The following is a 20308-nucleotide window of genomic DNA, read 5'->3' as shown; positions in this document are numbered from 1 at the left end:
AATTTACAGAACATCTTGGTGTTGTGATTTGAATTCCCAAACGAGGAGTTGACAAGCTGCCTTTCTCACGCCTGAGAGGAACCTCAGAAGTCTTAGCTAGCACGCTAGCTGCTTGCTAGCGCTACACATTGCAAGCTGTCCATCTTTTTGTCTCGGTTGTAGTAGCGAGTGTAATTAAATTTGAACTTTTGTAATCATTCAACAATGGCAGGCTTGTCAACGACACACTTCTCTGTGGCGTGCCACATTTACAAGACGCAAATTATTTGTACTTTGTGGGGACTTGAGGACTTCATTGTAATAACACGACAACACGTGAAGGCAGGATATTTACATTCAAGCACATCTTTCACATGCAACACAGCGCTTGCGTGTGTGCGTGCGTGCGTGCAAATAGCGAACAACATTCCAGGCCAAAGTCTCCTCGCCTGCTTTGCCTTGAGTCTTGCAGACACAACAGCCAACTTCCTCAAAGCTAAACAAGCCTGCCACGAAAGCAAACGTCACACCTGCGTGTCAACTATGCACACACACACGCTCACAAAATGGGCATTCTTTCCTATTTGCATCCAGATGTTGACCTCTAGCAGCCAATCGCACGTCAGCTGATATTGACACTATAGGGAAGCCTCAACATCTGCACACCCAAATCAAGCTGTCAATCAAAGGGAAAGCTGGAGTGGGATAATGGGGGGGTTCTTGGTGGAACTTTCTAACGCGCCCCCCCTCCCTCAAAGAAAAACATCCAAAGTGAAGCTTCAAGCTGTGCCGAGGGCTGGTGTTTATTATGCGAGGGGAGGCTTTGCGCCCGAGACGTGTACAGGATGTTTTGCTGGTCCCGGCAGGGTAAACAGCAGCAGCTGTGCACTTCCAGCTGGGGGAGGGGCGCGTTCATTCATGTGCACGTCTGGAATCTCTGTGGGTGTGTACCTGTGTGTGCGTGTGTATGTGGGGATAATTGCACACTGCGCTTCATTCACAAAAACGGCAAGCATGTGTGGCCCAAAAGTGAAAAAAGTTGATGATTTTTCAGGAGAGAAAATGAAACTCTGTTCATGAAAGAAGAGTAGATTAGCAACATTGTTTTTCAAAGGTTTTTTTTTTTTTGTTCTTGTTATGGATTTTTAAAGTATACTTACTTCCTGTAAGTCACATGAGCGAAGTCTATTTACTCTAAAGTATAAGTGATGTTTTAACAAGTGAATTTCAAAAACAACTTTATTCTCATGCCTCTTATCCTGAAAAAAATAGGACAATATAAAATATGCCATTTGGTACAGAATAATATAGGGACTTCATTACTATAAAAAAAATGGTGCTTTTAATCTGCCCAAAGCTAACATATTGTGTGCGCAAATGTAGGTAAGCACTTTTTAAAAAAGATGCAAGAAAATGATCCATTACAAATGATTTTGCGGACTACCAAGGTGACGGCTCGTGACGTGGACCGCGTCCAACCGCTCAATAAGAGGATGAATCCCCCAAAGACAAGAATAGAGGGCAGGCCTGTGACTGTCTACGTCGGTCGCTCTTGGCGACTTTCCTCAAATCCAACATGCACATCCAAAAATAATCCCTGAATGAAAACAAAGCCAGCGCTAGAGTAAATGATGGCGTCTCCATTTACAAGGCAGTGGCAGTCGTGTAAACGGAAGCAGAGTGAGAGCGATGTTCCTCAGCTCCTTTTCCTCCTTTTTTATTTGGGCCGATACCAGCTCCCTTTTCGACGCTTTGTTACTGAGGTGGAAGTTACAGTACATCCAGAATGTGCAAGTCATAAATTAGGCTCGAGTCGTTATTGTTATGCTTTAAAGCAAGTCCTCAAGTTAACGAAGCAGAAATCAAGCAAGTAATGTCGAGTCCAGTCAGGTCATTATTTGGGTTAAATAAGTCATAACATACATTAGCATTAGCCACTTAGCATACTGTATCTGTACAGGTACGTGCGCTAGCTAGCTAGCTGTACTACACATTTTACTAACACATTTACAAAGTGTTTTAATGGTTCCAAACCAGTCAGGGTCTTATTCGTGACTTTATTGTCTTCGAAATTAAAACACATAATAACCAACATGAAACTGAATTCATGTTTGACCAGTCATCCTGGAGCTCTTGTCAGGATATGCCAGATTGTAGTAGCGTACTGGTGAGTTGCTGGGTTTGCGAAGATGCAGATTTTCAAATGTAAACGAGAAAGACTAGACAAGTCAATGCCTAGTCAGATCTCACGATTACAAAGTCAAAAGTCAAGCCCAGACATTCATAAATTTTACCCAAGCAAATCCCAAATCCTATATTTGATGAGTCAAAGTCATGTAATCCGAGTCCGCTGGCTCATTGGCATTATGAGGAGAAGCGGGAAGTTTCCCCACTTATAACGATAAGGATGAAACAAAGCAGAAGTAGGGATTGAAGTATACCAGACATCAAGTCTCAAAGATTCCCGGCAGATCTTTTGAGTGATTCAATTCAAAAGGGCCTGGTCCTGCATTTGCTGGAATTTCATAGCAACTGTCGAGGGCTCCAACTGGGGACGACCCCCGACCGGCTGGCGGGGCGGGGAGGGGGCGTACTTTTACATATGTAAATGTCCACCCTGGTAAGGGGTGGAGGATGCTGGGAGTAAGATGATGGTCACGGCTGAGTGCTTTAGGAAGTGAAGGGATCATTACATCAGAAGGGGGGAGGCGGGATGCGGGAGGGGGCTTCCCATTCAACACACACACACCACAAACAAATCACAAGAGGCGGCCCGGGATGGGATGGGATGGGATGCCCCGTGAGCCCCTCCCTACTTCAACCCCACCCAATCCATCCAGCGCACAATGGGCCTCTCAGCTGAGGTGCCCCAGTGGGAATATATGTCTAGTGGATTCCTGTGGGATTCCTAAAACACACACGCATGGATGAGAGCGACTCACTAAAATAAGCTTCCGTGAAAGACAGCAGTCTGGAGAGACACATTGTAATTGTACTTTCCATTTTAATGCATTACTTCTTTTAAGAGCCGCTGTGATGCCAACTATGAATCATAACACTGAGAATAGGCGAATCTTTGATGCAAAGGCGCCAACAAATCTTTTTGGGGGGAAAATCTGTTACAATATGTTTTTTTGGATTCTGCAGCGCTATCAAAAGTCAATGTTAAAAAAAAATTGCATTTTTGTAGTGTTAGCCCCCAAATTAATCTATTTGCACTATTTCCATGCTCCTGAAGACGTATTTATACGTTTTTTTATGCTAGAGCGTACAGAAGACTTTGATGCAGCCTCTGAACTGAAGAGAATGCTTGAAGCAATGGTAGTTATTACAAAAACGGCCAGCAGGTGGCAACAGATTTGTGACTAATGATGAAACTTAGCTATATTGTAATGCTAATTACTGCAAACAGATAGAGAAAAGAAAAAGAGACTCTGCTCTTTCTTTTGGTAGGTTCCTTGTTTTTATAGCAATAGAACACAATAACCTGTGGGCCTTGCAAAATGGCTTCGAGTAAATGAGTTCAACTGCTCTTTCTACGGCCCAATTCTCAACCAAGTTAAGTCAAAATCGGTTGTTTATGCCGCCACATAAACCACCAATTAAACAGTAAATTCCCACCTTAACATCACATGAACCAATGATAAAAAATAAAAAAAAACTACAAATTTTTGCAATGTTTGCCATTAGTCCGCCAAATTGAATTGCTCCTTCTATGGTTCAATATGACGCCACTTAACTGACTTGGGTAGAAATCAGCAGTTTATGCTGCCAAACAATCAAACAACAGTCCATTATATACAGTAAATTGTCTGTTTTTCCTGGCATACTGTAAAACCTAACCCGACTGAAACCAATGGAAATAAAACGAAAAACACAATTCAAGATTGAATCGCTCCTCCCATGCCGCGTGCAAAACGCCTCTGCCAAGTTTGGTATAAATCGTCACTGTTTATCCAAGCCAATCAATTATGAAATCGCCCATGACAGGCATCGGAAGTATGTCAATATCGGGTCAACAAGTCCTTGCCATGATTTTCACATGTTAAGACAAAAGTTCAGCAGGCTGCACGGAAGCCCAACGTGAAGACAAAACTGGATCTGGACAGTCTTAAACGGGATGTTTATGCAAAACTTTGCCAAGTCTCGAGCCTCTGGAAGCCTGCAGCTCGCGACAGCCTCGCTGGCACTAACTCAGCGGACATCAGCCCGAGTGTCAAACACCAGCAGAACCCTGTGACGTCAAAGAAGAAAACAAAGGTACAAACAAGGCCCAAATTCTCACTTAACTCTATCTTGGGGGTTATCTGCTTCTCGTCGGCCGCCATTTGTCTTAACCCCCCACCCGCTCGCCAAATGCCGTCGATCAATGAAGCCACTGAAGACAATCCTAACACGCTGGTTTGAAAGGTTAAAAAGGAAGCTATTGATTGACAAGAATTGCTAATGACATTAGCCGCACAACAACACATCATTCAATATTTGACTGGATGTTTTTGACGCAGGGAAACGACAAGCCTCATTCACACTGCCTGGAAAAAAAACTAAATTGTTTTGGCAATTTAGGTAGATAAAGGCGCAGTTTTGCAGAATCTCTGCATAAAGCAGATTCCAGGATTATGCCACAAAAAACACACACACACACACAAAAGCAATTAAAAAGTCATCAATCTATTTCTGCTATCTGGCATTGTAAATCACAGAGAGACGGCGAGGCGGGAGAGGAAGCGAGGCAACAACGCCATCCAGGCCTTTGCCGGAGTGTGCAGCGCGTGGAAACATGTGCGGGACATGTGCGCTCCTCTCGGGTCGCCGCACAATCAGGAAGCCAGCCAGGACGAGCACGACCAGATCGTCGTCGTGTTCATCAGCCCGCCAATGGATCCATTAGTGCGCTTCTATCTCACGCATGAATTTTTAACTGCATTGACGGGAAACTCAGCCGGGTGACTCCAGCGTGCATTATGTGCAAATTATGGATTAGTAGCAGGAATATTATTATTATTATTAGGATTAAAACGACAGAAAAACACAAACAAAATGTAACAGCAAAATTCATCAAACAAAACAAAATTATATAAAAATAATGAAAAGCAATAATGGTTGCGCTAGCCAACAAGTAAACAGAACATTTTTAAGTTAAAAAAATAAATAGAATACGGGGATAAAAATAGGATATTTGTAGGTGTATTATTCCAGTCAGAGGGAGAGTTAAACGAAAAGATTTTTTTAGCAATGGACTGAAACAAACTGGTTGGCTAACAGGACGCGCGTGTGACTGACAGCCGTCATACGTTGCCGTGGTTTTCTGCAAATGTCACACTTTCACTTCCCTTGTGTGAAAACCGCACTTCTTGTCTGCCAGGGTGAGAACCGACTTGTCCGAGCGTGTCGCCACACATCAGTCAGCATTACAGATAGCGGTGGCAAGTATTTACGTAAATGGACTCAAGTCCACTTGTCTGATGTTCTTAAATTTCATTACTGTGGTAAAGCGCTCTTAAAACTGCTTGGTTCAAAGAACCCAAAAGTGGATGAAATGGCTACACCAGAGCTGGTTCTGAAAAAAAACAACAAGAAAAAATTGAGTGTAAATCAAAGAGAATTACACCTTGTGTCTTTAACTAAACCAACATCACACTCCCTTACGAATGTCCACTAGCTTAATGCTAACACACAAAGCAAAACACTATGGACGAGCTAACGAAACTAGCATCGACGTTGCCTATTTTCACACAAGTATCTGTACTTCTACTTAAGTGTGAGTACTTTTTCCACCTCTGATTACAGGAGATCATTACGTTGTAAATTATTGTTTCTCTTGTAGGCAAGAAGACGACTGTTATGGATGTGTCCCACGCTAAAGAGGGCGATAAAGCCCGCGAGGGCCTAAGAGCCTTGACGTGATGTGTCAACGTTCTGACATGTTCTCCCCGCTGTCCACTTCACTTCCAAATGTGCTGCGTTTGCGTTTCTGACAAATGGCCATCGAGCTGCTGTAAATCTGACGCTCACATCGCAGGACAATACATCCCTGTCCCGGGACGTGCGCCGCCAAAGGGACACCGCGCTATGGGCGAAGCGGGGATGTCATTAATCTGACACCATATTCTCCTCACTCTCATCCCCCGCTTAATGTTTAATGTAGCAATCGATGTATCCACACGTTACTGAGATGATATAATGAGCTCCCGCTGCTTGATGGGATTATAGTGCATACGCAGACTTTTGGGGTGGAAACGTTAGCTTAGCTATATGGGAAACAGTATGCCGTGTCATATACGACCACAATGTATAGTGGTACCTTGACTTGACTAGTTTAATTTGTTCTGTGACCATTTTTGTCACATTTTTTATTAAGAAAAACAGCCCATGTTTTGTATAAAAAGTTAGTTTACAAAATGTAATTTCAATACATACTATACAGTTACAGTAGAGAAGCTATGTTAACTTAATAGCTAGCTAACTAGCTGATGGCTGGCCAAACATGAATTAAGCTCAATGTCAGTTAAGTGTCAATAAAGAGAAGTCAATAAAGTTAAGGACAATATGGAGATTGGTTTGGGATTATTAACGATAAAAAAAAATGTGTTAAGAGTACAGTAACAAGTTAGCTAGCTAACAAACTACCAAACTGGCTCACGTGAGCGCGCGCTGCTCGCTCTTCTTTCCGCGGAGACGAGCTCCGTCTAAACTGTTTTCACACAGCCCACACAAATTCGCCACGTAATTCTACACTTTCACAAACTGCTCACCTGCCGCCTGGACTCATTCCTTTCCCCCGTTGTTGGTGCCGAGGGTGTGTACGCCAGACACGCACCGCAAACGCTCACCTGCATTCTGCGAGCTCGTTGGAAAATAAACACTGGACCAAGGCGAAGCACTTCCTGATTCCCACTTAAATAGCGCTTTTTGCCGCGCTTGAAGTGTCACATGATTATGGACTATACCACAAAAGTAGTTTGGTTTATTATTTAATGAGTTCGTTCTTTTTTTGAGAGATTAAGTTACAGATTGTGAATGGAGGATTTTTGTTATGGTTAATGTATGTTGCAGATATTATATATTTAGATGCTTTAGTTATTTTTGGTTACTTTTTGGTATTATACCCAATGATTGGCTAAAAGGTTTCCCCGGAGGGAGGGGCTGGGGGTATTTAAAGGGATCCAAAATAATTTGTAATTTTGTATGGAAGTGCTCAGCCAAGTGGAAATTGTAAATATTGTTGGGACTGTTTTTGCACTGTAAATATTGTTTCACTTTTTTTTTTAATGCTGTGTTGGTGTAAATAAAAACACCTGACTGAAGTTTTACCACAGCGCCATCATTTTGACCCCTTTCTGAAATCAACCCGTGAATGCTAAGTGGCTAATGTGAGACTGTGACTAAGCAAGATTGTATGACTTGATTTGCCACTTGCTTAACATAAGTTGTCTTGACTCAGAGAAAAGCACACATCATATAATGAATTTTAAATAAATAAATAAATAAACATTTAGATAAAATTATATAATGAAAAATTACATGAAAAGCTCTTCAATTTAGTTTACGAGTCCACTGGCTTGAAATTAGCAGCACACAATTCTTGCTCATCCTCTTAACAACTGCCCCCCTCCCCCACCCCCACCCCCTCCCTCTCAATATCATGATGGAGATCTCCAAATGCTTCACGACACGTTTGACCCGCAGTGTCTCAACTCTCTTTCTTCGAGCTGATTTATCTGCACTTTATCGCTATCAAGTCATCTATCAGTTGCTCCGCTGGAGGGAAGGGGGGCGGCTGAGGATCGATGCGCAACACTCTGCTACCCCCCTCCCCACCAGCACGCCTATCGGCTTGTGTCAGCAGGTCAAAACAATCACGTGCACTAAATGTGTGTGTGTGTGTGTAGAGACTGGACAGGAGTCAAACAGGAATGGTGGCCAAAATGGTCTCATCTTACTGTGTGGCAAACAAACAAACGAGGGCTGAAACTAAAGCAATGAGGCAATTTTCCCTTTAAGGCATCAGCCCATCTTGCACATGACAACTTCATCATCATCATGAGCCTTTTCTCAACGGTTCCAGAAAAAGAAAGAGAAGCCACACACGCAACCCCCCCCTACACACACACACACTTCTGTCCATTCACAAGTTATGCTGCTCCCACTTCAACCTTCTTGAACTGCTTAAGGGCAATAAAGAAACACGTCAGGCCTTCTTCTACAACTAATTCGTTACTGTACTAAAAGACTCGATAGATGCCTCAAGATGGCGGCACAGCACTACTTTTCAGTTAGACAGGACTATGGAATGACTAAATAAATCTCTTTTCCGTTCACTTCATGAGGTTTTTTTTTTTTCCACCAAGATCAGAAAAATCGACCTCAAGGTACCTCAAATTTACCAAATAATAGCAGTTTTTTTTAAATCTGGAAACATTGTAAAAAATACAAAAAATGACGTCAAAAGATGATGTACAGCCTAAAAAAAAGTGAGTCCAAAAACAAGCGTCTCTGAGGTGTCGTAAATGAGGGCTCGTCAACCTCAGCTGGCTTTTCACAAGCAGCCCATTCATAAAAGCGCCGATGTGTGTGCGTGCGTGCGCGCCGACTTGAGAGGGCTCGAGCGTGCCAGGGAGCGGCGTCGTGTTGGTGGCTTGCGCGCTTGTTTCTGGCAGGCACCTGGCTGTTTTCGCTGTTGCGTAGCGCCTCCATTTTGGAAAAAAAGAAAAGGGCCACCACGGAGCTGCATGTTCCCGAGGCCAGGACGAGGAGGAAGAGACGGGGGGGAGGCGTTCGACCCGTCCCGCCTCGGCCAGTCGTCCAACGACAAGAGGAGTACGTCCTTTTAAGCTCATTGTTAAAACGATGCTCAAACTGTGGTTCGCAAGCCGTAACTTGAAAATTGTCACATACATTTTGTAAGTACATATTAACAAATTACTCACTCAGCTTTGGGCCTACCTTGAGATACCACTAACCAGAATTTCAAGTCTTCCAAGATACGAGCCGTCGCTTATATTAAAGCTAGCAGGCTAACCAAATTGTAGGAGGACTAATATTACTGCGGCAAAAACATGTCAAAAACAATTACATTTATTTACATTCTATTTAATTATGTCAGAAGTTGAACTGTATGTTTTAAAATCATTGACTCACAGCCATTTTTACTGAAGCAACCCCCTTCGCGGCCGATTTTGCAAGGTCCACAGAATATTGTGTTCTATTGCTATAAAAACATGGAACCTACCACAAAAAAAAAAAAGATTAGAGTGTCTTCTTTCATCAGGAAAGTGTATTTCAATCTGTTTCGGTGTTGCAGATATTAGCAATAGTAATAATATAAGTTTCATAATTATTCCCAAATCTGTTTAAAACAGTGGGGAAAATAGCTTTTTGCAACATGGCCCTAGTTGATCTGCTTGGTAGCTTAGCAACCAGTGCCAAATATGGGCATGCTTGCACCTGGCCGCCATTATCTTTCTGTATGACAACCCTTCAATGAAAGAACCAGAATATCTTCAAAATGAACCAACTGGGGCACTAATAGCTGCCATGTAGTTCCTTTTCGATTGATTATTATTATTATTAGAAAGTGAAACTAAAAGTGCAAATAAATGCCTCCCCTCAGAGGTGTCTTATTAGGGGAGGGGGAAAAAAAAACACGGGCAAAAATTCCCGGGTTGTGAAAAGGAGCGTTGGGAGCTTCCGCTCGCCTTCTTCGCCATTCACTCCCGCGACTCCTTGCTCTCCCTGGTCCTCTCTCGCATTCTCTCGCTGAAAAGGAGTGCAGCGGCGCTCTATGGCCGCAACTTCCTACGTAATTACTGCAAGGCACAAAACCAAACAATCGTCCCATACAGCTCAAAAATCACTGGATTAGTTCACATCTTGGAACACTCAAAACTTTGTGTGTGTGTGTGTGTGTGTGTGTGTGTGTGTGTGTGTGTGTGTGTGTGTGTGTGTGTGTGTGTGTGTGTGTGTGTGTGTGTATAAAGGAGCAGAGAATTCAACACACACACACACACACACACACAGGAAGGGAGGGAGGGCTTTGGAGTATCCACTTGGAAAGAAGGATGAGGGCGGGAAAAGGGGGGCCTGTAGTTTTTTTTTTCTTCTTTTTTTTTTTTTATGAATGGAGAGCGAAGGAGCAAGCCGCCAGAGGCACACTTCCTCTTACGCAGGCGGGGAAGAAAATTTATGAATGGCTTGCGTCGAGTGTAAACAAAGACGAAGGAGCTCTCTGCGTTTTGGTGAATGCCGGCTTGTGACCTCCACACGCAGCAAAATTTGGAAAACACGGCATTTTCACAGCAGGAAAAACATTTGTTTTATTGTTTTCGCTAGTCAAAATTAGTGCATATTTTGAGTTCATTTAAACTTCCTTTAATGCCACTCTTTTTTTTTTCGCAATACAGTCCACGTCAAAATTTAGCAGTAACAAATGTATAATAATAATGCACATATATGTGGAGACTGGGGTCAAGTTGTATTTGATAATTTTACAAATGTGCAGAATTTCACAAGTGACTTCATGTTAAAGATTAGATAGCTCTTAATATGACAAGAAAAATGCACAAAGCTGTCACCAACGTCTTACAAATGCAATGATGCCATCTAGTGGCAGAAAAATGACCAAAATAAATCAATATCACACTCAGTACATCTTTTTAATTTTAACTTAATTTTATGAATTATTATGAAATTATTATATCAATGACTAAAAGATGCAGCCATATTTCTATTAAACATTTTGTTTCCACTTTTATGCTAACAAGTGCATGAAAACCTATTGTACATTTAATACAGATATAAAAGTTTATAAATAAAATAAAGATCAACAGAATAATTGCTTATTCAAATCACTTTTGCACCACAGCAACCCACAGACACTTGTTCGCTAGACGAGAGCGAGGCAGCAGACGAGATCAATTCGACACAAGTGCAGGTATTGCGCAATCCCCCAGTGTGACATTCCGCTGTGTTATTTAAGTGTTTTGTTTTTTTTAATTCCTGTTGGAGGCCACACCCTTGCAGGTAACAATCAGACACGGTAAACAAGCTCGCCGGGGCGCCGCATTCGTCCGCAGGCATCACTTATACTCCAGCCGGGCAGGATTAGAGTCTGGCTTCGTGCTTTCATACACAAACGCATGCTAGTTTCAATAACAGGTGAGTCACCTGCACAGATGTCTTTCGATCTCAATAATGGTTGAACTTTTAACTCCTGGCAGCGGATCAACACTGATCCCATTTTGAGCATTTAAGATTGCAAAGGCAACAATAGTAGCAAAGTTGTTTTGACTATAAAAGGAAACAAACAATCAGCATGCTTTGAGGAAGCAACAGCGACGACAAGCTTGTAAACAACACGTACCAAAGAACTGCAGGCGCAAGTTTTATCAGAAAAAAGTGTAATAAAAACAATTAGGGCCGGACCGATATGGATTTTTTTTTTTTTTAAGTTGATGACAATATCTGGCATGATAAAATTATGCTAAGATAAATAATAGGCAGAATGTTTGACTCTTTTACAAAACTTTGTTTGAGTATTTTTCAACTTTACAACAAAGAGAAAAATCTTTTTTTTAATATATACTGTATATATTTTGTTGAATGCCATTACCATTGATTTATGTTGTGGTCGTGTTAGTGTGTAATAAAAAAAATGTCATAAATCATCCAAAAAAAAATCTGTTGATTTTTGCCAATTTTAACGTGGAAGTCAACCTTAAACATTTCTTGACAATAATATGTTATATGTGACCTCACTAGTCTAAACATGACATTCTGATTAAAATGACATTTGTGGAATATGAGTTATGAAGCAAAATACAACAATTTTTAACCATATCAGAGGGCGGCCATTTTGCCACATGCTGTCGACTGAAGATGACATCACTCTGGTCGTTCGTCACCTGAGCAACTGTGATGTCATCTTCAGTCGACAGCAAGTGACAAAATGGCCGTCTCCTGAGATGGATAAAAATGGCTGGATTTTGCTGGATTATTCCACTAACGCAATATTAACCAGAATACCATATTTAGACCAATGAGGCTGCATAGACCATATTTTTGTCAAAATAAATTTGGGGGGTTGATTACCTTTTTAAAGTCTAAAATTTAAAGTTAAGGTTTAACACTTGATCAGTGGTGGACCTTTCAATGCCCAAACCCCAACCTGTCAAGTCACAAGTCGTCAAAACCATGAGAAGCTCTTCTCGGGCAAACCTCTGTGTTGGTGAGATTTAAGTCGCTGGTCAAAGTTGAATAATTGGAGTGAGTGAGCAGCAGGGACGCGGGCCTGTCAACACAAAGCGTCCCTTAGCTTTTCAATGAAGTGCCCGTCAACGCGGAGCCCCAGTGACCCCGCAAATCACGGCGAGGTCAGCAGTTAGCATTGGGCCGACAGACCATTGGCCGACCGGGCCGGAGGGGGTTAAGTAGACATGACCCCTGCGTGCCCTCGGGTTCATCTGCGCTTCCTCTGGCGCTTTGTGGCCTAATGGACGGCGACAACGTTGCGGGCGGGTAAGTGTCATGTTGGGACCCGTGACACATGCGGGTTTAAATGGCGCCGTGTTTACACACAAAAGACGTCGGCCAGGATGTCCCTGTGACCCCTGCCCAAGCCTGTCAATGCTTTCAAAGTTCCCACCGAGCCAAAAGTGGGACTTACATAAAATGTTTATCTAGTTACATAAAATATGTGCAAGAGTCTGTAAGGTTTCAAGCAAATTCCAAGCTACTGTCGAGTCCCCACTAAATGTCGAGGCATCAAATCTTGCCATACATTTGCAACATTAGCCACTTAGCACTCGGTGCCAGCACTTGTGTTAGCTCGCTAGCTAGCTTAGTTACTGTTGCTGTACTACCTCATTCACAATCACTTCATTTTCTAATGGTCCCAAATCAGTCTTCGTATTGTCAACAATTTCATTGTCCTCACCATTAAATGTTTGCTAATCTGTGAAGTTAACTTAGTTAGCGTACCTTCCTCAGCTAATTTAGTTCTTTTACCTGTCTTTGTGGGCTTTAAAATGGATACATTTAGTTGTTGCAGTTGCGGAGCTCAGAATGTGTCTGCCTACACATTGATTAAATCCACCAAAATTGCGCCACAATTTAGACCAGCTTTAATCTGGTCTAAAGATGAGTCTATTTTCGGTCAACAAGGTGCCAGGTGCGCCGGGGGGGGCACGGAAATAGAGCTTAAGTCTGACTTGAGTCAAGCCATGTGACTTGAGTCCCACACCTCTGTCAAATGTTTCATAAAGACATCAATGGATGTTTGCACGAGGGCGTACGACCCCGCCTGGATCCTGAAGCGGCATTGTTAACAAAAGGGAAGCACATTCAAATCGTTTGCTTTCACTTTTTTACATCTTCCCACCAGCACAAAGGCCCATCTTTAGACCTGAATCCGCTTTTTTACCGGTTTCCTGGGCCGGACCCGCTGGCCTTTTCAAGAGCACGCAAATGGCGGGCAGCGCGGCACAATACCGAGGCTTTTGGGTGTCCTGGCTTTTGTCTGCCGGAGAGAATACGGTGAACCGCTGGTCACCGCGCGCGATGCGTTCCAGAGCCTCTCGTGACAACTGAACATCCACAATCTCAACACAGCGTATCATTTTTTTTTTTCCATCATGGTTTTTATAGTCACGGAGCTCCCCTGCTGACCCGCGTTTGACCTCGCCTTCCCAACAGCGGGCCAGAAACAACACGAGCAAGTCCGGTGACACCAGATCACATGAGATCAACAATGAAATCTCCGGGGTAAAAGACCCGAAAAACGAATAAAATAAACTCTGAGAGGACAAAGCAAGTTAAAGTACTCACAGTTCTCCGAGTGGAAATCCGGGACAAACTGCTCGTCGCTGTCAGGAACCTGAGCTGCAAGAAGAAGAGAGGAAACGTCACATAATGAGCTTGTTAAACTTAAAAGAGTTCTTTTCAGAGAAGCAGATTTTCATGTGAAATTAACATTTTGGGAAAACCGTTTTTGTGGATTTTCAACAGTTTGGCCAATTTATATAACAACTCTCACCCACACTGGAGGTTTCTGTGCCCAGTTCAACTTTGAGGGAAAAAAACGTGGCTTGAAACGCTTCAACTTGCCTGAAACCCGAATGTGACATCCTAAACTAGAACCCTACTTTGAAACTAGAACCCATACTTTAAAGCGACATCCAAAAACCCAACTTTAAACCCTGAACCAATCTGATTTGTAACCCCAATCCTGGCCTTGAAACTTCAACCAACGCTTTAAACTCTTCCTTGAAGCCACAATTCTGGCCTGAATTCCAATTTTGAAAGCCGAAGACTTTAAACCCTAATTTGAAACGCAAGCTTTAAAGCATTACCCAGTCTTGAAAACATACTTTAAAACTCTAACCCAGGCTTTAAACTCAACTTTAAAGATGACGTGTGACCCTAACCCTGGGTTGAAACTATTTTTAAAGCCAAACCCTGAATTGGAACCACAACCCAGTCTTTTAACCCTAATTCCTAATCCAGGGTTTAAATCATGATCCAGTCTTAAAACTTCAAACTATCTTTAAAGCTGACCTCTACCTTTAACTCAGGCCTCAACCCATTTTAAAAGCTAAACCTGGCTTTGAAACCCTAACCTAGGCTTTACCCACTCATTTGAAACCCTAACCCAAGCTTCAAAGTATGATCAGGTGTTGAAACCCTACTGCTAATTTAAAAGACGTGTAACAACGACCAAGGCCCGAGACGCTTCATTGAAGCCAAAACCTGGCTTGAAACTTGATTCCGAAAGCTAAACCCTGACTTAAAACCACAACCCAGGCTTGAAACCTTATTTTGAACACGCCTCCACCTGGGCGCTGTGATGCAATGGAGAGTCACATGGAAAGCTTTCTGGCCATCGTTCTGCTCAGCGTTTAGCTCATTCATTCGAGAGCAGCAAACAACATGCCAGCGATCTTACGGCCCAGCGGGGGGTTCTGACCTCCGCACCCCCCGCAGCGGCGCACTGGCACTCATTCCCAACCTGCATGTGTGTGCGTGTGCACGTGTGTGCGACCCCCGCGTCCACGCAGCACAATGGTGAATGGACGGGGATTCCTAACGCCAGCCCACAGCACAATAGCGCCTGTCTGAGGCCGCTCGCACCTGCGCCGCCGGCGCTGACTGGACTCATTCACATCCAGCCGGGATGACTTTCATTCACTAATCGGACGCTTTTGAAAGGGCGACGCGCGGCGAGGAAGCCACACCGACAACTCCTCTTCTGAAGTCCCCCCCCAAAATCCACAGAAGCAAACATAGCTATTAAAAGTCTACACACCCCTATTAAGTGCCTTTTCCCCCTTCTTGGTCCATTATTTCATCCAGAGCTTCTTCGCGCATGACACGGACACAATCCAGACCGCCGCGACTCGGCTAAACAAAGTCAGCGCGACAGTGACAAGTGGCATCCGAGTCGCCGCTTTGTCACGGCGCCTGGCACGTTTCCTCGCTCGCTGAGCCAGAACAGCTTTGTTAAGTCGGTCTGGATTTCGGCAGTGGAGATAAACAGCTGCCCGTCCAATCGGATTTGATTAGAATTTGAACTCAATACAAGCAAATGTCAGGGTTAGGTTTTGTCACTATTTTGGCCTATCTATTGATTTTCTATTGTGCGCGTCCTTATTAAGAGTACCACGCTACTCATGAAAAATTTGAGATATTTTTAAGACCAAAAGTCTCAAATTTAAAAATAAATAAATTACTAAATAAATAAATAAATGTCTAAAAGTGAAAATAGGAAAATATAATTCAAAAATGTAATCCCCAAAAATAAATATAAATAGAAAAATATCGCTAAATAAATTAATAAAAGTAAAAAATAAATTCAAAAATAAAAACAGATTCAAAACATAAAAATAAATGTTTAAATACATACAAAAATATACATCTAAATATAAATACATATCAATCAAATAAAAAAGCTCTGCTCTCACAATTATTAATTGCTGCAGACGCTATTTTTTAATCTTGGCAGTTTTGGTCCTCCATATATTATTGACTGACTTGTGTCGTCTCAGTCCTGCTTGTGTCTACATTGAGAGTACAAGACGGTCAACAGGCCAGCACAAAAAAAAGAGGAAATCAGATATTTAATCAAATTATTCACTTTTTCTTGTCATCACACTGACTGTACGCAGAAAACCAGATGACCGGATGACACATTTTTTTTGTGGCAAGTTCAGACACACATCATCGATTTCTAATGTAACGTAGCATCCTGCGGCCTACTGCGACCAAATAATGACAACATTAGTCGCTAAATTGCCACTGTTTGGCCTCAGGCTTGGCTTGGATTGGATTGTGTGTGTTTTTGGGGGGGGAGAAAGGGGAGGAGGCTGACAACGCAGGGGCCCGACGTTTAGCTGCGCGATAGTTTGAATGCAAAGAGCTCATCATGAACCACATCCATCATGATGATGAGGTTGAGGTTCACTGCCAAAAGTAGAAAGACTAATTTGACTCGACTTCACTGACATCATACAGTGCAAGTTTAAGCTAAAAGAAAAAAAAGAAAAGGGAAAATCTGCATCCTCAAATCCGTTGTTGTCATGATAACTTAAAAATAGTAAAACACTCCTGAAAATGTAGTTGAGCACAGTAATGGACTACCTGTAATTTGCTACTTTCAATGCTCCCAGGAACTTTGAGATGCAAGTTAGCACAAGAAGGAAAGTGTGTTTTTAAGTCAACACACACTAAGGTGCACGCACACCCACGAGCCCCCCCCCCCTCCCTGGTGGGAGTTCCTGGGCGTCTAAACCTGAGGGCCAATAAGACAAGACGCAACAAGCTTCCCCGACATTCGCCATCCGACACTTCCGCTCTCCTCCTCATCATGGCCAAAAAGGGGGGAGGAAAAAAAAAAGGCCAAAATCCCCTGCTGGCGTTTACAATCGGGGCAAATCCCTCACGAATGCAATTGCTGGAGATAAAGTCTTTAATTAATGCGACAGGAAAAGGAGAAGGTCTGCGCTCAAGCCGCTATTTAAAGTTAAATAACATCTTTGCTGTGCTTCAGCTGGGATGTGATTACCAAAATAAGTCAATACGTCACATGACCTTACCCCCCCCCCCCCTCCGACATTTATGATCACAACTATGATTATAAGTCCATAGCAATTATTTCGATCATGTTTTTCATCAAAGAGACATTTTGCTACGGATTTGATGCTGTGTTTTTGTTTATTTTAGTTACATGACGTGAGCGGTTTTACAGGTTAGTGTGTGGTTGTTGTCTTTTTATTGAGGGTGGGTGCAGTACTTAGTCTTTTATAAGCCTCGTGTTATGTAGCAGGTCAAAAATGACCAGATTTAACGGTTTTCTCTTTATATATATATATATATATATATATATGGGGGAAAAAATACGCTAAAGCATTTTCCTTTTTAACTTAATTTTGAATTTACAACACAGCCCATAAGATCTAAAGCTAAAAAAAGACCCAGTATCTTTTTTTTTAATTAAAAAAAAGAAAGGTAAAAGAAAATTGACATAAAACGTATTGTGTTGCAAACCTTAAAAAATTTTTATTGTTGAATTTTGAAATCATTTTGGAATTTTGAAAAGCAAATTGCAAAGAAATTATTGTGAATATTGTAAATTATATGCATTGCTAACCTTCTGTTTTATTTATTTATTATTATACATAATAAAATATTTTTTGTATTGATCTGGCATTTCTATTATTTTCAAAATATCCAAACTTCTGACTTTAAGTGCGCTGGCCCCAGACGTCCCGGGAACTTTTTTTTTTTTTTTTTTTTTTTTAAACGGACTGACAATGACGTACCCGCGTCGGTGTTGGGCCTTTTCACATGCGGCGTCGAAAGCCACAAGTTCACTTCACACCAGCGTCCCGACACCCACAAAGACAAAAGACCAGAGGCAATAAAAGGGCAACAGTAGGTGACTGGCTTTGTAGTTTAAGGTCCTAGTTGTAGTCTCTCTCTCACACACACAAAACAGTCACCTCTCAAGGTTTGAAATTTTCTAAAAACATTAACTGAAATTCAGACTGAGAATTCATGACTCACTTTATTGCAGATAAGTAAAGGAGTGTAATACCATATAGAGACGAGTGTAAGGATTAAGGTTGCAATATGAGAACACAACAAGGTACAGAGAAAAATACTAACATGCATATATTATTTGTCCTCTGTGAAGACAATTACAAAAGCAGCTTACTGAGTCACAGCAGTTGTGAAACTCGTCTTTGCGTGTGTCTGCATGACTTGCTATTTATGAGCTCGCTAGTATTTTTTTGGAAACTAAACTAAGGCTTTTGAAACCAATTCCCATTGTTCTTCCATCGTTAAAAAAAAATGGAAAAAATGCTCTAATAGCTAATGATGACAACAGATAAAAGATTTTTATCTATTTTTTTTTTTTTTTGTTAGACATGGAATTTTAGAGTGGTAGAAGACTTGTCTTCTGAAAACCGCCACAAATTGTTCTTGGAGCTGACAACAGTATATATTATTTTTTTGTATGTCGCTTCTCTGAATCAGTTGCACCCTTACCATTAATTATGCAGCTTCTATTCCTGCTATTTTTGCGTCTTTTACGACTTCAAAATATCCCTCAAGAACAAATGAATCTACTTGAAGCGATGTAGTATTTGTGCTTGGAAAGCAAAGCAAAAAAGGGCAATGCATTCCTATTCCCACCACAGGGCAACATCCAGCTTTTATTTGGGCGCCCAGAGGGGAATAATGACTCCATTAGCGCTCACGTCATCACCATCATCAGCAGCAGCAGCCGCCGCCGCCGCCGCCGCATTCCGGGTCTTCATGTTGCTGGCATGAGTGATACATGCTAGCAGGGCCAAAATCAATAAGCCAACATGGCTGCTACCTTCCAATCTCATCCATACATGTATTTTCGTGACTACCACTGAGCTGAATTGAAAGAATGGCAAAAATGTGCATTTTCTCACGCAGAAAACATTTGGTTTGGTCATTTTTGAGTAATCAAGCAAAACAGAATAGCTAACCTACTAACTAATGTCAGCTCGATGACATGCTATCCATTTTAGCATCGAAATCTGGACTGGTCGCTCACATTCATTTCCAAATTTCAATGCTGTTAACAAACTTGTTTTTGGAATGGAAGCCCCGATTTGAACCCTGAACTTCACCACCCTGCTGCCCCATTGGCAGCCCTATATTTCGAGAAACTAACCAACCATCCAAGGCACATACAAGCATAAAAGAGCAAAACTGAAGTTGATTTATGACAACAAACGAGGCTTGATGGTCAATTAAACAGTTTTAATGTCTAATATTAAACAAGAAAGGCTCTTATGAGTCAGTTACAAGCTGATTAGGTCATCACCATTGCCAACAACAGCTACTTTTGTATTAAAAAAAAGAAAACACAGATAATTCCAACCTTCTAAATGAACATTTAACAACTTCCCAGAAGTAGATACAAATAAAACCTTACCTTCTGTGAGCCACGTCTCCTGGAGTTGGCTTAAATCCTGGAAGAGGTCTACACAGAAGCAGGAGGGGAGAAGACACGTATGGTTAAGTACAGATCCGGAGAGGAAAACAAGAATTGGGTTAAGGGGGTGGGGGGGGGGGAGCATTACTTTCAAATAAAGTGGACTTTACCTTCGGATTCCTGAGGGGGCAATTCTGTGTTCATGTATTTCCTTTTGGCGGCCATCAACAGTCTATTTGGGGGCCCATTTTCTTGAGACTTCTGCACAACACACATGTTGACAGATGAACACTTGGACACAAGCAAGTCACACATTTGACAGTAAAAAGTATTTCGTTTTGGGAACCTTAGTGGGTCGAGATGTTCGTTAAGCGAACACATGTTTTGGGAGGAAAAAAAGAAGAGGAGGAGGCGGAGGAGAAGTGACCATTTGGCGCACGCAACTAAAAAAAAACATGAAAGCTTTGGCGAGGTCGCGTTGTAAGTTTAACACCAAAAATTAAAAAAATAAAATAAAGCACGGACGCGAGCGTGAGTTCGGTTTCGAGTCGTCGTCGCCGTGCACGCGCGGCAAAGACAGCAACAACAAGCGCGCAAAAGGCATCGAAAGTCTGCGTCAAAAGTGCACGCCGACGCATACGTACGTTTGCTAAAGTAAAAGGCACTTGCTGGTCCAAGTATGCATCCATGTTCCGGTCCATCCGTCAGCCGTTTGCGCTCATTTGGGCCCAAGCGGAGCGGACAGCCGCGCAGACTGCAAAAGCCTGACGAGGGAGGAAGAAAAGTGAGGAAGAGGAGAGGGGGTGGGGTGGGGGTGCGTGTAGGATGCATGCATAATGAGCCCCATTCACAAAAAAAGGA

General features: G+C 42.3%; 1 protein-coding gene across 7 annotated transcripts in view; it reads right to left on the bottom strand.

The window, feature by feature from the left end:
* etv4 (ETS variant transcription factor 4) overlaps positions 1–20308 on the bottom strand; it is a 37997-nt gene that overhangs the window by 12202 nt on the left and 5487 nt on the right. For 4 of the 7 annotated variants that reach the window (XM_077550013.1, XM_077550014.1, XM_077550018.1 and 1 more), the window contains 3 exons: positions 19618–19708; positions 19448–19495; positions 13804–13857 (listed from right to left, as the gene is read on the bottom strand). In XM_077550013.1, the coding sequence (XP_077406139.1) occupies positions 13804–13857; positions 19448–19495; positions 19618–19708 (193 nt within the window). Of the gene's footprint in view, positions 1–6734; positions 6838–13803; positions 13858–19447; positions 19496–19617; positions 19709–20091; positions 20212–20308 lie in introns of those variants that run through there. The other 3 variants (XM_077550016.1, XM_077550015.1, XM_077550020.1) reach the window with 2 other exon arrangements.

Source organism: Vanacampus margaritifer, chromosome 18, assembly GCF_051991255.1.
Source record: "Vanacampus margaritifer isolate UIUO_Vmar chromosome 18, RoL_Vmar_1.0, whole genome shotgun sequence".
Classification (NCBI taxonomy): Eukaryota; Metazoa; Chordata; class Actinopteri; order Syngnathiformes; family Syngnathidae; genus Vanacampus; species Vanacampus margaritifer.
Note: the sequence above shows the minus strand (reverse complement) of the source record. Positions and strands in the feature narration are given on the sequence as shown.